We start from the raw sequence: 18512 nt of genomic DNA on the forward strand, positions 1-18512 counted from the left end.
ATTGCTGCTAATAGGAACAATATAATTGGAGTCAAGGCTGTTTTTTTAGAAAAGCTCCTCTTGTCTGTTATCCACAGAAACACAGTCTATAATGCAGAGTGTAAAACCCAAGAGACTACAAGCCTCATAAATGCAATACATTTGAAATGCTAATGAGCATAAATAATTACACCTTTATCAGACTTCCCTGAGAGGAACTTGGAAAATGTCAACCACACACACATACATTCTCACAAATACACAATCAACAAGGACAGACATCAGTGATGCAAAGAGTCAGACAATAATTTCTGCACCTGCAGCAGCAATTTCAGAACAACTTTTTTTGAAAGCTGCTGTGTGTGTTTATGTGTAATGTAATGTTTTACATTTTACCTTCTAAACCGGCAAAATGTTAGAAATCTGTTAACTGGAGCACGTTTTCTGCTGAATACTGGAAAGGTTGGAGTTCTTGCTCGTTTGACTGTCGCTGTGTGTCCCCCATCATCCAGCATTGTTTTCTGGGTATTCTGGAGATATAAGGAGGGGTTCCTTGACATGGCCAAGAAAAAAAGTGGAGTGGGATACAGACGCCAAAACAAAAACAGTGCTTCAAGGTAGTGCGTGCATGCACATCACAACATGATATCAGCTGCTTATAAGGCAAGACAATCTCAAGAGAAAAAAGTGCATGCAAATACATAAAAGACAATTTCTTACAAGTACAACAACAGCGTTTCAACATCAATCTTCTGGGTCACATGTTAAATATTACCTGATGAAGATGTAATGTCAAAAAGTTGTTATTGTACTTTGCACAATAATTAAAATGAATTGTGCTTTTGGGATCATTTGTTTAGTGTATGGGCAACTTTAGCAGTAAAAGGAATGACTGAAAGTAACAGTTAACAGAAAACAGCAGTATGGAGTAAATTTATACATTTTTTTGTGATGAATAAATGAGTTATAAAATTGCTTGTTATTGAGATAATTTACATCCGTTAATTGGTTGAATAGTTAGTTCCAGACAAGTAACTATTTCCCAAGACAATTAACACTTAACTTGTTTGTTTGTGCCTGAAAAAGCTAAATGTTATTAATTGCTAAATAACATTTATTATTTATGTTAAATAAATATTATTGTTCTGCAGCCCCATGAATGACAAATAAATGTACCTTGAAACTTAAACCCAATTACTAGACGGTTACAAAGAGAAATACCATTTAAAATGAATTTAGAAAATTAGGATAAATTAATATTTAGAGTTTTATAGAAAAGCTGAATCATATTTGTTAAAACCTTGAACACACACACAAAGACAAGCAAGAAGAAAAACAGCAAAGTAGTAAATAAAGGGCAGCTTTGCACGGGAGCGCGCAAAGCTGCCCTGTGTGAGAGCTGAAGTGTTTTCTGGGGTTTATCTTTTGACATCGCTCACCTTGAGGCCACAGCTGTGCAATCACATGTCTAGTTCAACGAAACACTGTAAGCATTATTAGTTGCTCAAAGTTTCAGAGAGTTTGACGTGACTAGTGCTGTTTTCTGGGGTAGCAGGCTATAGTACTGCACCAACTAGTCTGAGCTGAGAGTCTCTGTCTCTTACATGCAGTAACATCTAGTTGCGAGATTGTGATGTAGAGGAGGGAGGGTCTACTGAGATTCGGTGTGGATTTATGTATGCTTTCTCTTAACTGTGGCTAAACTGTCTTATAGTGGGCAAATAAACTTTCTCAGTAACAAAATGAGTAACAAAAGTTTCAAATGCATGCGTGGTTATCTTTCGTTCTTGATTTAAACTCTCAGTAACAATAGTTTCAAATGCATGTGTGGTTATTTTTCGTTCGCATTCCTCCTGAGTAGTGCCGTCACTGATTGAAGGGGGACATACATACACAATACGGGGTGACCCCTGGATTTCCCCCGTTTGAAAAGAGAGTAAACCAAATGCATTTCCTCCTGTGTTTAAACATGTAGTTGCAACACAGTCTCACTCCCTACTCGTCAAATGTCTGACGCGTGGTCAAGGCCCTTTGTCATCGCTTTTTAAAGACTTGGGTAGCCCTTTTGCATCAATTATTGAAGTTTAGGGATCCACAGTCAAGTTAGCAACGCTTAGCAACAATAAATATGCAATATCCGGTTACACTTTCAAGATAAAACGTAACGTTTCGATACATTGCCATGTTGAAACGCGCATAATTAAAGTCGTGAAACGTTGCAGTTTCATTAGGTTTAGGCACAGAAAGTACTTGGTTGGGTTTAGGCAACAAAACTACTTGGTTAAGGTTAGGAAAAGATCATGGTTTGGGTTAAAATAGCTATGTATGTCAATTAAGACTTAAGTTAACTAACGTTAATGTCAATTTACCTCACTCGCCTAAATAAAAACATTTAATGTTTTGTTTTGCAGGGGACACAAACCCTGTTCTCCTGCTTCAAGATCCGGGTTCTGGCCCTCTATCCACCCCAATCACCTCCTTACTTCGTCTTTTCTCTTAAATATCATACTTGCCATTACCATCAAAAACTGACACAACAGGGCTTCCCTCAATACGTAGAACTATGACGTCAAAGGGATCCCTAGTGCGTCACAAACTGACGATTATGGCTCTTGACCAAGCATCCATATGTGACGACTTGGGAGTGAGACCGGGTTGGTATTTAGGTTACACAAACAGTCCACTCACAACGATGGCGATGAGTTCAAAGAAATAATTGTGACTTGTTGTAAACGACATTGAAATAGTGTTATTTTCCATGACAAACAGCCATCACATCCATACCATTTTCCGGTTTTATACTGCATCAAAGAGCGTCGGACATTATGTGATTTAAGCTGAGATGTCTATCTACTATCCTAACAATAGGAGACAATTTTAAGTATCTGAGAAATAAAAGTTTTTCCTGATCTGAAAACTTTACCATAACATGGCTGTTACAGAGACTGATGTCTGTTTGATTTTAGACTACAACATCCTTGTAGTCTAATTGTGTCGGGTCCTTCAAACAGCGGTAAAACATATTTTGTGAAAATGTTGATTGAAAATGACGATAAGCTCATTTCAAAACAGATTTTTCTTGTCGGCAACCATTGTATGACCAGTTATTGAAAATTAGAAATGTGAATTTCGTTGAAGGATTGCCATCTTTATGTGATGATACATTGTTGCCTTTAGATAAAAACAATTTGTTGATTATTGATGATTTAATGAGTGATGCTAGCAATAACATTGAGGTCCAAAATGCGTTTACAAAATATGTGCATCATAGAAATTTAAGTTTTTTATACCTAGTTCAAAAGTTAGCCATACTATTAATTTGAATACCAATTATCTTGTTTTGTTTAAAAATCCCAGAGATAAATACCAAGTCATGCTAATGGCTAGACAAATGTTTCCTGGGAAGAGAAATTTTTTTATGGATTGTTTCGAGGATGCCATGAGTGTTCCTTATGGTTACTTGATGATTGATTTTAAAGCTAAGACACCTGATGATTTCAGACTCAGAACTGACTTGCTTTCAGACCTGCCTGTTGTGTATGTGCCTAAGAGAAATTAAATAAACATGTCTGATCGCATTAAAAGAAACCTGTCTTTACTGCAAACTATGCACAGAGCATCTCCATCTCAGAGAGTGAATATTATTAAATCTGCATCACCAGACCTTTTGGTAGAGTTATGCGAAATATCTTACAATGTTTTAAAAGGTAAAATTCCTTTAAATAAAACACAGTATCAAAAATTAAAAAAGAAGAAGGCGGGGATTCGACTGCTCGCCAATAAAAAGGTTTGCGCTTCAAAGGAAAAGAAGACGTTGCTTAAACAGTCTGGCGGTTTTCTTCTTCCCCTCCTGAGTATCGCTGTGCCTTTTATAACGAGTCTTATTGGTTCAAGACAAGCTTAGATGACTATGGAGTATGCACAAAAAATGTTTCTTATTTTAAGAAGACCCCCGGAACAGGAGTCTATTCGAGAAACTGTTGAAAATTACCTGGATCGTACTATAAAAGACATTCTGGATCAAAAGACTGAAGATCTTCATGAAAAAGCAAAAAACAAGGAGAAAAAGACCAGAACACACTAACTTTGTCAACGCTGGTTGCTGAGGATTTTCACTCTTCAGAGCAGAAGAATCAAGAAGGAAGAGATTTTGTTTTTGAAGAAGTTTTAAAAAACATGGAATAAAGCTCAGCATATTTTGGATAAAATGTCCTCCTCAAAAAACATATGTGCATGGACTGAACATCGGGAGTTTGTGTTTAACGGTAATGTTATTAAAGGGTCTCATGTGTATGATTTGATAAGAGGAGTGACTGCTTCTCACAACGTGTCTGACAGCCAGAGACCTACAGGTTGGGATGAGTATCTGCAATCGTTGGCTATATTGAATATACCTTTATCAGTTGTACCAAATCAACAGGTCAAAAGAAATATTTATGAGATTAAGAGAAAGACTTTTGGAGAATCTCCTCCTCCTCTTATTACTGGTCCACCATCTACACCTCTTGTTACCAGAGGGCATCGATTAGTAAACAATGAAACAAATCCATTTGTATCTCCTAAAATGCGATTGAGTGATTGGATAACTTTTCAATTGTATTCGTTATCGGTTTTAAATAAATACATAGAGACATAACTTTATCATTTCAAAGTGTTTTTATTTGTATCACCATAATAACAAAAAACATTGTCGTACACGTTTCAATCTATAAATCATTTTGATGATGAATGGCACACAACTTCTAATATTATTATACACATTTAAAAGAATCTGATACTTGGACACACTGGTTACATTCTGCATAATTATTTTTGACCACATACAACCGAGGGTGTTATTTTTTTCACAAATTTGCACGCCATAAAATCATATACTATATTTAGTCATTACATTGTCATAAGATAACCCTCTATCCATATGGTAAAGAAAAAAACACACAATGCTGACCGCACACTACAGAATCCACATCTTGCACTTGTCTAACAGAATGTTGTCATTGTTGTCAGAATGTCTTACAATTACTGTTGAGAAAGACAGAAAAGGATTCAGGAAAATGTGAGTATACCGGAGAGTTCCCAAAACTGTCAAAGAATGATCCCACACTCTGCTTGTCAATATAAATAGCGACCCAGTGTTGTCCTCCCAGGTGGGAGGGATCTGTGTTTACCACCAACATGGCAGGTCTCTTTTTAACTGATTTAGGAAGCCAGTCACTAGCAAATACTCCAAGAAAGAGGCCTGGCTTCACTACCTTATCAAGTACTTTTGACAGTTCTATCGTATTCATACTATCGTCTGTACATATACTATATCCTGGTAAATCACCACCCGCTCGGGCTATATAATATGCAAAGTACTTGTCCGCATTGTGAGCATATGGATGGTACATGTTTGCTCCTTGTCTAATACTGATATTTTACGAGTCTAAAGTGTAGCTTTATTATCACTTTGCCGTACGTAAAAGGGATATGTTGATTCTGAACTGTCTTGAGAGAAATCTCGATACTATCAATGTGTGTTTTGCAGAGCCTCAAATAGTGTGGTCTGACATAAGTATTTGTGATCATATGGTTGTTTGGACCCGATATATGTACTATTCTTAAAAGGTGGGACGTAACTATCCCCTACCGTTTGATGATCAACAATATCGGTATAAACAAATATATTATACATCGCTACATTAACATCGGCAGGATGTGGCGCCAAATACGGCATCTGTGTCAACACTGTGTTAGTTCGTGGCTGAGATCTAAATGTTGCAATTCCCTCGTGAGTTTTAAAAGCTGCTCCTTGGATAAATCCCAATATTTGTGCAAGTTTTCTTTGAAACGTTAATTCTATGTCTCTCGTACGTAAAATGCTTACTCTGTTAGTAACGTTGTTGTAATCAAGCTCAATGTCACCCGTGTCGTTTTCAGATAAACAACTGTTTAGTTCAGCTATTATCTGTGACATTGTTGTATAGAATCCCTGTGTCGCTGATAGAACTACCCTCTTGTTGGATTTTTTATCAAACACAACAAATTTTGAGTCTTCTGATGAAAACGATTTCCATGTTTTTGGATATTGTATTTCTATCAAACCCATCCAAAGGTTTCCAAAGTTTGCTATTGTATTGCTCGGGTAAAATAATGCAGACGAGTTGCTGGGCAGCGTGACAAAAAAATCCTCTGTATCCATTTATACATGTGTTTGTAATCTGCTAAGGTAGCTGAATGACCTGTTTCTCCAAAATCAACAAGTTAAATTTATCTGGCCATCCAACCCATTTGACTAATACCATGTCCTGGCCTTGTCTTTTCTTTCTAGATAAAATCTTTTCTATTTTAAATGTTTTGTTTTTATCTATAATAAATTTTTGCATCTCTTGCTCATAAATGTCCCCTGTAATATTTCACCGTCATAGTCCTTTAACCTGTAAACAGGATGGTCCCTTGACACGCATTCCTTTCATCAGTATAATTTAGCTCGTAAGCTTTTTTAAAAAGGCCGCGTAGTTTTGAAATTCTTACAATATCGCCCACCTCATATTTAAAACGAATTACTATTTTATCTTATGTTTTATACAAGTTGTTAAATACGATGTTTTCATTGTCTTTTGTTACATCAGTAGGTTTCATTTTAATACTACGACGATAACTATGATTGTAGGAGGTGACTAAATCCTGCAATATATCTACGTATCATTTAGAATTATTGGCTGTTAAATAACGTCACATTTTAGATTTCAGAGTCCTGTTAAAACGCTCTACTACAGATGCCTTAGTCTCATTTGATGTAGTAAAGTGTACAATACTATTAATTTTCATTAACGCATCGAAATCTTTGTTTAAGAACTCTTTTCCCTCGTCTGTTTTAATTTTATGCGGTATTCTACCTTCAGCTAAGATATCTTTAAAGGACGCTGTGACGCATTTACCACTCTTATTTTTTAACAACACACCCATGTGTATTTTGAAAACAAATTTATACACGTTAATAAATAGTGTACCCCATCATTTTCAGTAGAATAAGCGGACATGTTGACTAAATCTAGGTGGAATTGCCAATCTATTGAATTCACTAAAACCTTGTTTCTCTTAAAATGCACCGGAGCCGTCTTGTGTAGAGTACAGGCATCTTGCTTCATGAGCCAATTTTCTACGTCTGAATCTGCGTACCGAACTCCAGTAGTGTCAAAAATGGCCTTTTTAAGTTTTTTGCTTGCCTCTGTAACCCCCTGCATTTTCTGTCGCATAATATATATTCCTCATCACCTCCTACATTATCTTTGTTAAAAAGACTGACGCTTCAACTTCTGAGTTCAAGTATTTTATTTCCAACGACATACGCAACATATCCATCAGCAATTACAAGTATACGCTTTTCAGAAAATCGGTACACGCACCTATGTTTTTACAAACCAAAGATTCAGTTAAGCAATACATCACATCAGCAACATCGACATGTTGTTTTCTGGTTAGCATTAAAACACACACAAATCAATGCTAAAAGTACAAAAACAAAACACATGACCCATATGAAACTCATTATCGTTCATAGGAAAAACATTTGCTATAACAAGTAGAGTAGATTTCACATCTGCATATTTATCTGCTGTCATTGATACGCACCATGATACGCCATCCAGAGGTCATTCGTCTAACACATTCTGTCTGTTTATCAAATCTAGAACACCATGGTATCCTATCTGTGTCACATATCGCATTGTTAACAGCTTCACACAACAGTGTTCTCACCTTATACACAATGTATCTCTTTTTGATATGGTTTAGTAGACTAGATACATTCCCCATTGTTTTTAGTGTTGTTCCCCCTTCCAGATGTCCAGAGATTCCTTAACTGCTGTACTCACACTGTCCTCCACTCTAACTACCCGTTTAAGCGAAGCAATGAGAAAATTGCTCCTCAGCCAAGGACCACAAAGCCGGTGCTGAACCACATCTCCCACTCTTTAGACGTGATGGGGTAGCCTTTTTGTTGATCTGGGGATCCCATCCTTGCCTTTTAAATGATAGAATCGTCCTTGCACGATCTAAAAAAGATGTAGGATAGACTTCAAGGTCTGTTTCTACACGGTAGAGCTCTCCAGGCACAGACCCGCACCATTGTGTGGTATAGACTCCTTTGAAGCACTCATATCTTTACAGACTTTGTTTCTGAAGTAATTCCAGTCTTTGGCTGAAAAACTAATGTGCGGTGTGCTTTCACAAAGAAAAATTCATCAAGCTCTCTTGTATAAAGATTAACTGTTCCATCCTCAAACAAGAATCCCGACATTCTAAAATCTTCCACCGCCCATTCAAACTGAGGCGCCCATGCCTTTCAGTCCAGAAAATCAGCCAATGTTGTTGGGGGAGTCTTCTTTCTGGGAGCCATACTCATTGCAACAGGATCTATAATTATGCGTCGTTTTGGAGTCGTTATTCCTAATTGATTGATTATTGATGCTGCAAAGATGGCGCTGTTGTTCTGCACGAAGATAGCTCTGTCCGATACATATTTACCCAAAAAATTGTTCAGTCACACTGTTCCACGCTCTCGGTCAGATGTAAGACAAAAAACTAGCCCACTATATATACAACCGATTGCTAAAGCCACTCCCAAACATCCGCTTTTAGAGGATGACACTGGACATCCCATATACACAAACCCCTTCTTTTCACACCCCCATGTCTTTGTTGTTCAACCTTGCTATGACCCCCAATCTTTTTTTATTATTATTATTGTTTTTTATTAATGAATTTTTAATTTTTTAATAAAATTTTATTTTTTTGATTAATTTTATATATATTTTTTATAATTTTTTGATTAATTAATTTTTGATTAATAAGAAATGTATTCACGCGCACGACTGTTACGCGCATCATGAGCGTGCACGTTCACATGCACGCACTTTGCTAACCTTTATTTACTACTCAGCATCAAGTAAACCAAACAGCAGCAGCTCTAACTGTTTATAGAGTAACACCAAAACTGTCAGAGGATTGGGTTACTATGGGGATGGAGACTAAAAACCATGATAACATTTATGTGCTGCTGGCACAAGATTCAGTTTTCACATGTGGAGTTTTATAGAGAGGTAATCACATCAACTTCACCATGGGTTACTGTATCAGTTGTCAAAGGACAACAAACTCTGCTTTAATTGGATTGGATCTATTTTTGAATGTTGTGACTCCCTGAAATCAGAAACAGAAATGCTCGCATTTTTTGAAACGTGAAATAGCTTCTACGCTGCTGTGAAAGGGGGAAAGAATTAAAGGACTTGATGAAAAAAGATATCCTGCATGGATTATTATTTAGAGCATGGGGTCTACAAACATTTCTTGAGAGATGCATGATGATACAGCAAACTATTTCTACAAAGATTTCTATTCCAAATGAATAAACTGCATCCTTTTTTTATCCACTTCTCCAAGGATATGTCCATGTGGTTGAGTCTGAGCATTAGAGCTAGCTAAAATGAGATGACAAAAACAAGATTTGAAGACTTGTAGTCTTTAAATCCTCCAGAATTGCATTATTTATTATAATATAGATTATTGACTAACGTTTAATCTAGCAACATCATCAGGTCAAATTTTTCATTTGTCCTGTTCTTTTTTATTACATTTTTGTCACAGCTGGAGCACCTCATGTGGACATTGATATTCTTAATGAACAAATTAGCCCTCACTTGGTGATCTAAAAGCAGCACAAAGATCTTCAGCTTCCTATTTGGTTTAATCTACTGCCACCAATAACTGCTGATGAACTTGTGAAAGCTGGATCGTCCATCAAACAACAGGCTGAGTGTGGATGATTCAGACACGGCTGGGGAGTTGGTGAATTGCTTTATAGTCAGTGTGGGATATTTGTCCTGATGTTATGTGGTTATGTAAAAACCGATGCCTATCAGGCACCATTGAGCTTAAATAGATCTCAATCACCAACATCTTTCACAATGTATGATATATTGTGTGGTATATACAATGAGCATGGTGGACTAAAGGGTCCAATCCATGGACTGACTGGTTCCTCCATGCACAATAGGAACCAAATTTATTACTAAATACTCAATACTGAAGGCCACATTGACCGCACAGACTGCACGATAAAAAATCAGCTATACAATCTCAAAATTTATTGAAGGATGCACCAATCCAATACGCTGTATTGCTATCTGGGCTTATATCTACCTGATTATTCTGAAGTCGTAATCTATAAGATTCCAGTCCTGGTTGATTTTCCACTTCCACAGTCACTATGGTAAAAGCAAGAGTTATTTAAAGCTGCACGCAACAAACACTCATTGAGAAGCTTTTTCATCAGAAATACAACGGAAGAGCAACTTCTGTATCTGTTAACGGTGCACCCAAACAAACTCAAGGTGTTTAAATAAAGAAGTCAGTTTCATTTCAACTGGGACCTGAATGATTTCATTACCATAAAGTCTTTATCTAACAGTTCACTGTGGCTGTTCCTTCCTGTTACATTAATGCAAAAATAAGACATGATCCGCTGAGGGAAAAGTGCTGAAAATCCCTGTCTAGCACTAACGGCGGTGACAAATACATTGCATTTCATGTGGTTTCATGTGTTCACAATAAAAGCCACCCCTTGTTTTGCCAGTTAAACACCTTTTAATGTGAATCATTAGCAGTAGATTGTTTCGTTTGCATTAGCATTAACCTAAGTCAGCTCTGAGATAGTGTAAAGCAAGATAAAAGTAAAGAGTGGCTGTTTTCAATGAGATAAAATGATGCTGTATTACATACGTGATCATTCTCTGTGAATCTCTAATGCGTGTGAAGTACATTTAACCCAGTGGAGGAATGGTGTACTCAACCACTAACAATGAAAACTTCTTAATGGAGAGATAATTACTCCTTTAGTACATGGCTACTCCAAAAAATTGCCCACCGTGAATAGATTCAAAAATGGGATTTGATTTTATGAAAATCTTGAAGTGGATCGAGTCTCTGCCACAATTTTACTTATATCCATCAGGAAAAAATATAATTGATGCATCCCTACTTAAAATGTAAGAGCACATCTTTGAGGGATTCTTTTATAAATTGAGTTCAGTTATCCATGAAAAAAGACCTCAGGTTGAATCCTTTACGTGCCACTCATATAGCTAGAGAGTTTGATCCATGAAAGGAGGCTTCACTTCAGATAAAATCTATCTGCCCCCTTCCCTACCACCACACAGTTCAGGGAGTGCCACAGGGCTTATCACCCCACCCCCACCCTCAGCTTGAACTATAAATGGGGCTGACATCCAGCTGAAGAGGCTGTGTGGTATCACAGATAAAGCTCCCTGTGTTCTCCTCCTCCCTGATTCCACACTGAAGAAGCCCTTGTCTAAATCAATTACAGTATACAGTTATAGGTGAAGGCTGTTTCAGTGAGTCCCATGGATCTCCTTATTCCCACTCTGGGACATGAGTGTGATACCAAGTAAGGTCTTCCCCACTAATCATGCTGCTATACACAGAAAAGCATCAACATTTAATAGGTTCTGATGCAAATAAAACCCAAACCTATCACAGATTGACTGTACAAACATTGCATTATTTTGACAGTGACTTCTTACAAATAAAATTTGTCTTTTGACTGTAGATTTTATGTGCCACCTCATCACTGTTATAGCGGAATGGTGAGTGTAGTCAGGGTTTAATTAAAATGTTAATTTTTATAAATATTGGAAGCAGCAACTTACTTCTGGTGACTGTATGTTTATAAGAATTGCACTGTGTATTTATTTCCTGAGAGTACAATCATGATACAATACATTTACCAAATCCACCCAACTCCAGTACGCAACACCTGCACATAATACTTATTTATTCCAGCATCCTTTGCACTATGCTCCATCGCACTGTGTACATGTGTACATTTATGCATGTATGTGTATGTTTACCACATCCACCTCCGACATGTACATAATAATAATAATGGTAATAATAATTCACTCCTGCATCCTTTGCCCTCTGCACATTCTCTCAACACATATTTGTGTTCTCTATACTGTAGCCTGTGTTTGATTTTATTATTGAATTATTGTATAAGTAAGCACATCGTGAGCAATGGACAATCCAGAGTCAAATTCCTTGTATGTGTACACATACCTGGCAAATAATGCTGATTCTGATTCTGATTACATTGCTGGTCTCCCATACCCACAGTATAGGAGACTAATAGCTAGTTTTGTAAAAAAAAAATAAAAATAAAAATAAAACAATAAAATTGCTCTTTTCTTGACCTGAATTTGCTATATTAGTGCAAATATAATACGAGCTAGAAAATGATCATTATTAAGTGTGAATAGCTATGGGAACTGAAGATTCTGTAATCATGTTTGATTCCACCATTTCAATACAGGTTTAAGATGTATGTTTACTTCCAACAAAAAAAATCACACACATTTCCCCAATTTAGATCCCTGTATGCTGGAAATAAACAACTAATACTGACAAACAGTAGTGATTATGTTTCCTAATATGAGGTCTTTGTGCTCAGGCTGTGCAGAGTACAGGGAAATGGTTGTGTAGCTTCCCAAATGTTTTTTCTTCACATATTGTAACCTCTAAGCAAACATGTTAAGTTGCCAATCTCCATGCACACGTTGCCACATCAAAATATGCATTGGCTGGAACAAAGGACAAAGTTAATGTGTCTTAATTTTTACAGCAATTATTTCTGTAAAACGTACCTATCCATCCTAGGGAAATTTCCTATAAAGTTGTTCATCACTTTCTGGACGATATCATCCCACTTCCAACCTCCTTCTGTCCTCCTCTTTCTCCTCCTCACTCATGGCCTGTTATCAGCATCAGGTAACCAGACTTAATATGCTTCAGTAGCATATTGTTGCTATGCTGTTTCTGTGTGCTGCCTCAATGTCCTCATCTGTCAGTAATCACTCCCCCAATTTTCCCTCTTCTGTCTCTACCTTGCTATGCTCTTCCTCAGGTAACAGGTTCTCCTACTGCCACGCCTGCATGCTGGTTGCTGGTGTCTGGTGCTACGCTGGAGTTTTTGCTGTAGGTCCCCTGTCAGGCTGGGGAGAGTATGGGGCAGAGCCTTACGGGACAGCGTGCTGCATCAACTGGCATGCTCCCAGCCACAACTCCGCAGCTATGAGCTACATCGTCTGCCTCTTCTTCTTCTGCTACATTGTGCCCTGCATTGTAATTTTTCTGTCCTACATATTCATCCTGCTGACCGTCCGGGGCTCCCGCCAGGCTGTTCAGCAGCATATGTCACCGCAGAACAAGATCACAAATGCGCATGCACTTATCGTTAAGGTAAATGCATAGGTTCACATGCTGAGATATTATAAAGGTAAATATGTGTTTACATGAAAATTTTATTTTGTCTCTTTTCAGCTTTCTGTGGCAGTTTGCATAGGTTTCCTGACAGCATGGAGTCCATATGCCATTGTGTCCATGTGGGCAGGATTTGGTAACCCAGAAGCTGTACCACCTATGGCTTTTGCTTTGGCAGCTATCTTTGCCAAGTCCTCCACCCTTTACAACCCTATTGTCTATCTGGTCTTCAAGCCCAACTTCCGCAAGTCCCTGTGTCGGGATGTGGCCCAGTGCAGAAGGACACTCTGTGGATGTCTGTGTCAGCACAACTCTACACAGAAGGGAACTTGCCGGCAATCCCATCATGAAGAAGAGTGCGACTCCACAAGATTGTCAAATGGACTACCAGAGAACCACGGGACCTGCAGACACTGTCCTCACCGTGAAAGAGTCACTGGTACCAGAGAAAACATTACAGACTACAGCCCCCAGCAGACTGCCAGGATACTTAAAGGATCGCAACATAGTGAGGTGGCTGTCAGTCAGCTCTCCAATGAGTTGCAGAGTGACTTCCTCTAGAGACACAAACACAGCCGCACAGGAAAAAAGATAGCAAGAATGAAGGTTGAAAGATACTAATTGCAAGTTGGGGAAAAAGGGAAAACATAATTTAAAAAAAGATTAAGATTAATGGAAGTTAAAAAAAAAGAACTCTGAAGGTCAAAATTAAAAAACTATGAATTCCTCATGCCTCAAATATGTGACACTGCCAAACAAATCAACAAAAAAACATTTGAAGCCAACACAGGAGAATAAACAACAACATACAACCACAGATGTGATGATCAATATTTCATCAAGTCAAATTAACACATTAAGTCAAATTAACACAACACTAGCTGGTCACTTTGACTGATCAATAATAAGCAAACAAGACTGAAATGCAAATCAATTCAAGGTGGATTTAGTGAAAGGAGCAGATTTTGAAACTTCTACCCACTAAACCAGGGGTTGGCTAATAAGTTTGGCATCGAGCAAGATTTTTTTCAAGCCGTTACATGGTGGGCCAGAACATAGTCAAATTATTTCAAACCCTTAGACACTCATGTGCACACTTAGCTTAGTTGGTAGAGCGCGGGTCTCTCGTTGGAAGAGTTGTATGATCGATCCCAACATCCTGTGGGTTATTTTTTCTCCGCTGTTAAACAAATTGATTATAAGGACACTTTTGCACATGCTCACAATAAAGCATGTGCTGCAGTGTGTGTGGACTCTTACTTTAATTTCCCTGAGGAAATTCAGGGGAATCCAATCACACGTTTACTGATGGCTTTTTCAGAGGTGTCAAGCAAGCCAGAGACTCTTTTAAATGTCCTTCAGAACCTTTCAAAGTAAAAGCTCTCAATAAAGTCAACATGAAGCATTGCTGCCAAAACATTCTCATGCTTTTATTTTGTAGGCACAATCACTTAAGAGGGAGTGATTTTGTGAGTAACTGTTGCTATCATGACTGAGATCTATTATAGCACCAGCCGCTATCAATTTATTTATTTTTTATTTTTCTGCTATCATAGCAATCTGGCTGTGGGCCAGATATTATTGCTGGTGGGCCAGTTCTGGCCCGCAGGCCACCTATTGCCAACCACTGCCCTAAACCAACTTTTATGTATTTATTTCAAGTTCTGTTTCAGTTTGATTTGATAGGTATTTATTTATGCATGCTTGTTGTTATCTAAGAGGAAAATAGTTCTGTCTCTTCTTTGCTGAGAATACATTATGGTTTAAAAGCCTCAGCTAATTTAAATAAAATGTATCAGCCTTTACACAGGTCTAGATTATAGGTCCACTAGGAGGTAAAGAACAAAGCACCAAAGAAAAGATTTGGCCTAGTAAGCCCAGTGTGATGTGTAAAAATGAACATTGACTCCCTACAATTTACCCAGGGGTTGGCATATTGATTCCTCTGCAAAGAGGAGTTGCCAATGTCAATTTTGTCTAATCAGCTGTGTCCAAGACAGCAGGCATGACTGAATTAAAAAAGCAGAAGAATTGGGGGCAGGACCAAATTTACAACACTCAGTAAGCTCTAATATCTCTCAACATACACTATGTAGAGACTTTGTTTAAGGATGTAAAATAAGCTAAGTGTTCAAAAAAACAGACAGCTGTCCATTATCGATGTGGTGTTTTCACACATTGGCATCTTTCACCAGTATGATAAAATATGCATCCTTTGTCAGACTACTCTTTAGCAGTTGTTACCAGATAGTGAGAGAAAGAAAAAATCTGGTGGTTTATTTATACTGTATGTGTGTGTATTTTTCTAATGTGCCTCTATGAGTGTGCGCTTGGGCGGAAGTACAAGTGTACAGCTCCTGAGAGATGAGAACACTGTAACAACAAATTCTTTTGGGCCTGACACACAAACAACAAAACAACACTGAAATGGCCATGTTAATGATGTTCCTCAAGCCATTATAAAAAAGGGCAGTAATTAACTTCTATGCATGGATATAGTCCACTTGCCTTTAGTGCTCTACTTGCCTCTTGCAAAAGAGAGGGCCTGTTGTTCAATAAAAGGGTTTGCAACATGAGAGACACAAGGCTTTGCATCAGCACCTGCCAACATTATTCTAATAAAAAATGCCCAGCGAGCATAGTTGAGCACAGTGTTTGTCCAACAAGCAGTTTTGTACTTTCCCCTGGCAGCATAGGTCATCAAATGGAAGCATGGACAAGATTAATTATATCTGCTAGAGTGTGTGTTGTGTTTGACTGGCGTGACTTTCATGCCATGTCATTGTTCATTTCTCTACCATGGCGAGACGGAAGATTGTAGTTCTGTGCAGTTTTCACAGAATACCTGACTATGAAAGCAAATAATTTTGTCATGAAATAATGTGCTTAGTAAGTATTGCAAAACAACCATGTCAGCATTTGATCAGTAATGTGTTCTGCTGTTCGCTGCACTCCTTGAATTACTGCTCTGCCATTGGTAGGTACTGCTTCTTGAAGAAATTGATACTAAACCACCATTACCATGTGAACTAATAGCCTACTTGGTTGTTTTGACACAACCCTTAGCCCTGGGGAAAACCTTCTTGTTAGCTCAGGTCTTTCAGCTCTGTTAGCTGTGGGCTTAGGCCATGTTTAGTCCATCGTTGGCACAGCATGAAAAAATGCAACCTCCCTCATACATTTCATTGAGGTCACTGCGTTGATGCAAAGGAAGCTATCCATATTGAACGATTCAGCAAAAACCTGCTCATTTTGTGTGTTTTACATTCGATGCCAAAATTTTCAAAATTCCCACTTTCTTCAATATCTGGTAACTACGGCATGATTGAGATTAGGGTTATGGTTAGGACAAATAAACTACCTGAACATGACTCACCAATGCATCCCAATGCATTGTTAACTGTAGTGAATGCCTGGTGACAGTTGTTTCACACTCTGAATGTGGGCTATCCCCTCCAAAACCTTAGCGCAGGCTATAATAAATCTCAATCTGTAGAATAGTTATGCCCAACTTTTCATGATTATTCCTAAAAAAACAGATATGATTATTAGACTGAATCAAGGTTTGAATAAAAACAATGAAACATTTGTTGTCCAATCAAATCAGTCAAAGTGATATGCTATGAGCTTGCTGATATTATTAACCTAGGGCTGTGATGTTCAGGTGTGGGTCCTTAACCTGAGGCTAGCTGCGAGATGAGGTTTAGGAAGCCCCAGGCTTTCTGTAGCCTGAGTTGATTTCAGCCCTCAGCTGACACATGTCAGAGCCTTACTGCTGTAAAAAGCACTATTTGCAAAGACAAAAAAGCCTTTTCACTGACGTATACAGTTGATCATTCAAATGAGGATGTTAGAGACCATACTGTTATCGTCATCAATTGTATACCGTAACTGCATGGATGTACAGGGTAGCAGCACATTACTGTTTCTTGCTCTATAACCTCCAAGGTGAACACATTGGTGATAAGTAGCCTACTAACTGTGTATGGTACAATTGTTTCCCTGGAAAAACTATGCGATTGTACTTACTACTCCGTTGTGTGAAAGATGTTGCTGGTTTTATGCTGGCTACATAGGGTTTAGTAGAAAGAGGTTGTAAAAGCTGAAGGATCCGTGAAATGCTAGAGGAATTTTCTGTGTCATGCTGGATCCAAAGGTTACAGTCACCTTTAAACTCATGGTCCAAGCCAAAATGTTGTTTTGGACAACTAGTATTTTTCCACAGATATGCAGGTAACCACATACATATCAAAGACTTGGCTTCCAGTCCTGTGTTTGGATGGGCTTAGTTTGGCCCATACTCTTGGGCAAAGATGGACGTACAAACCAGAAAAACACAGCTGTGAAAATCTGATTCTGATGTCTCTTTTTTCTATTCTGTTCTACTCAAGGAACAAATACTGCAAGAACCTGGGTGTATATTCTGCATCACTAGTTGCTTTTCCCACATGGGTCATCTCAATATCTAGGTCATATATCAGATGTCAGGGATTATGTAAACATTGGTTTGCATTTATGTATAATATGTGTATGTACAGATGCTAGATTTAATTCATATATTATCATGAAAATCAGCCTATATGTTTAAATAGGGGATGGAGAAACTCCTTGTCTTGAAATGGGGGTGATGGGTTTTATGTTTATGTTATTTCAGCTTCTGACTTTGAAAGTGTTTCCATAAATGTTTCTTATTTTTCTTATTATGAGGTTTTAGTGCAAAACAGCTTCCAGGCTTGTGGCTTCCCTCACTACAGATGGAATCCATTTACCTTTAGCTCCTTTAAAAGCTACTTGAGAAAAGTATAGACTTAGCTGAACGTTTATATAGTACTAATAGCAAGATCACTACTATAACACAGCCATAAGCCATTACAGTTTACCATTATTAATTAAGATTAATTTCCCACCATGGTGTTGTTGGGTCCCATAGAGACACAATAATCCAAGTGGGATATTTAATCTTATGATGTTATTGTATATGCAGCTTCTATGAAGGTGACTGTTTCTACCTCCCAATTAATCATGGAATGTATTTGTTGCTCTTGCTGAGTTTGAATTGGAGCAAACAGTATTTAATATTAACAAACTCAAGTAGCAGAAGTGTTTGATGTGATTACAGCTGCTTGGATGAGCAGTTTACTGCGAGCAAGCTTAATTAAAGTGCTGATATGTCAGAAATGTGCATGAAATAGCTCGGAGTGGATGCAATTATCATT

The 18512-nt window shown here is 37.9% G+C and overlaps 1 protein-coding gene across 1 annotated transcript in view; it reads left to right on the plus strand.

The window, feature by feature from the left end:
- opn7b (opsin 7, group member b) overlaps positions 1 to 14555 on the plus strand; it is a 77188-nt gene extending 62633 nt beyond the window's left edge. Inside the window, exons 5-6 of the mRNA XM_038721859.1 lie at positions 12941 to 13275; positions 13357 to 14555. Of these exons, the coding sequence (XP_038577787.1) occupies positions 12941 to 13275; positions 13357 to 13857 (836 nt within the window). The 3' untranslated portion in view covers positions 13858 to 14555. The remainder of the gene's footprint in view (positions 1 to 12940; positions 13276 to 13356) is intronic.
- The last annotated feature ends 3957 nt before the right edge of the window (positions 14556 to 18512 follow it).

This window comes from Micropterus salmoides, unplaced genomic scaffold (assembly GCF_014851395.1).
Source record: "Micropterus salmoides isolate LMB-PRFRI ecotype aquatic unplaced genomic scaffold, ASM1485139v1 Ms_hic_scaffold_16, whole genome shotgun sequence".
Classification (NCBI taxonomy): domain Eukaryota; kingdom Metazoa; phylum Chordata; class Actinopteri; order Centrarchiformes; family Centrarchidae; genus Micropterus; species Micropterus salmoides.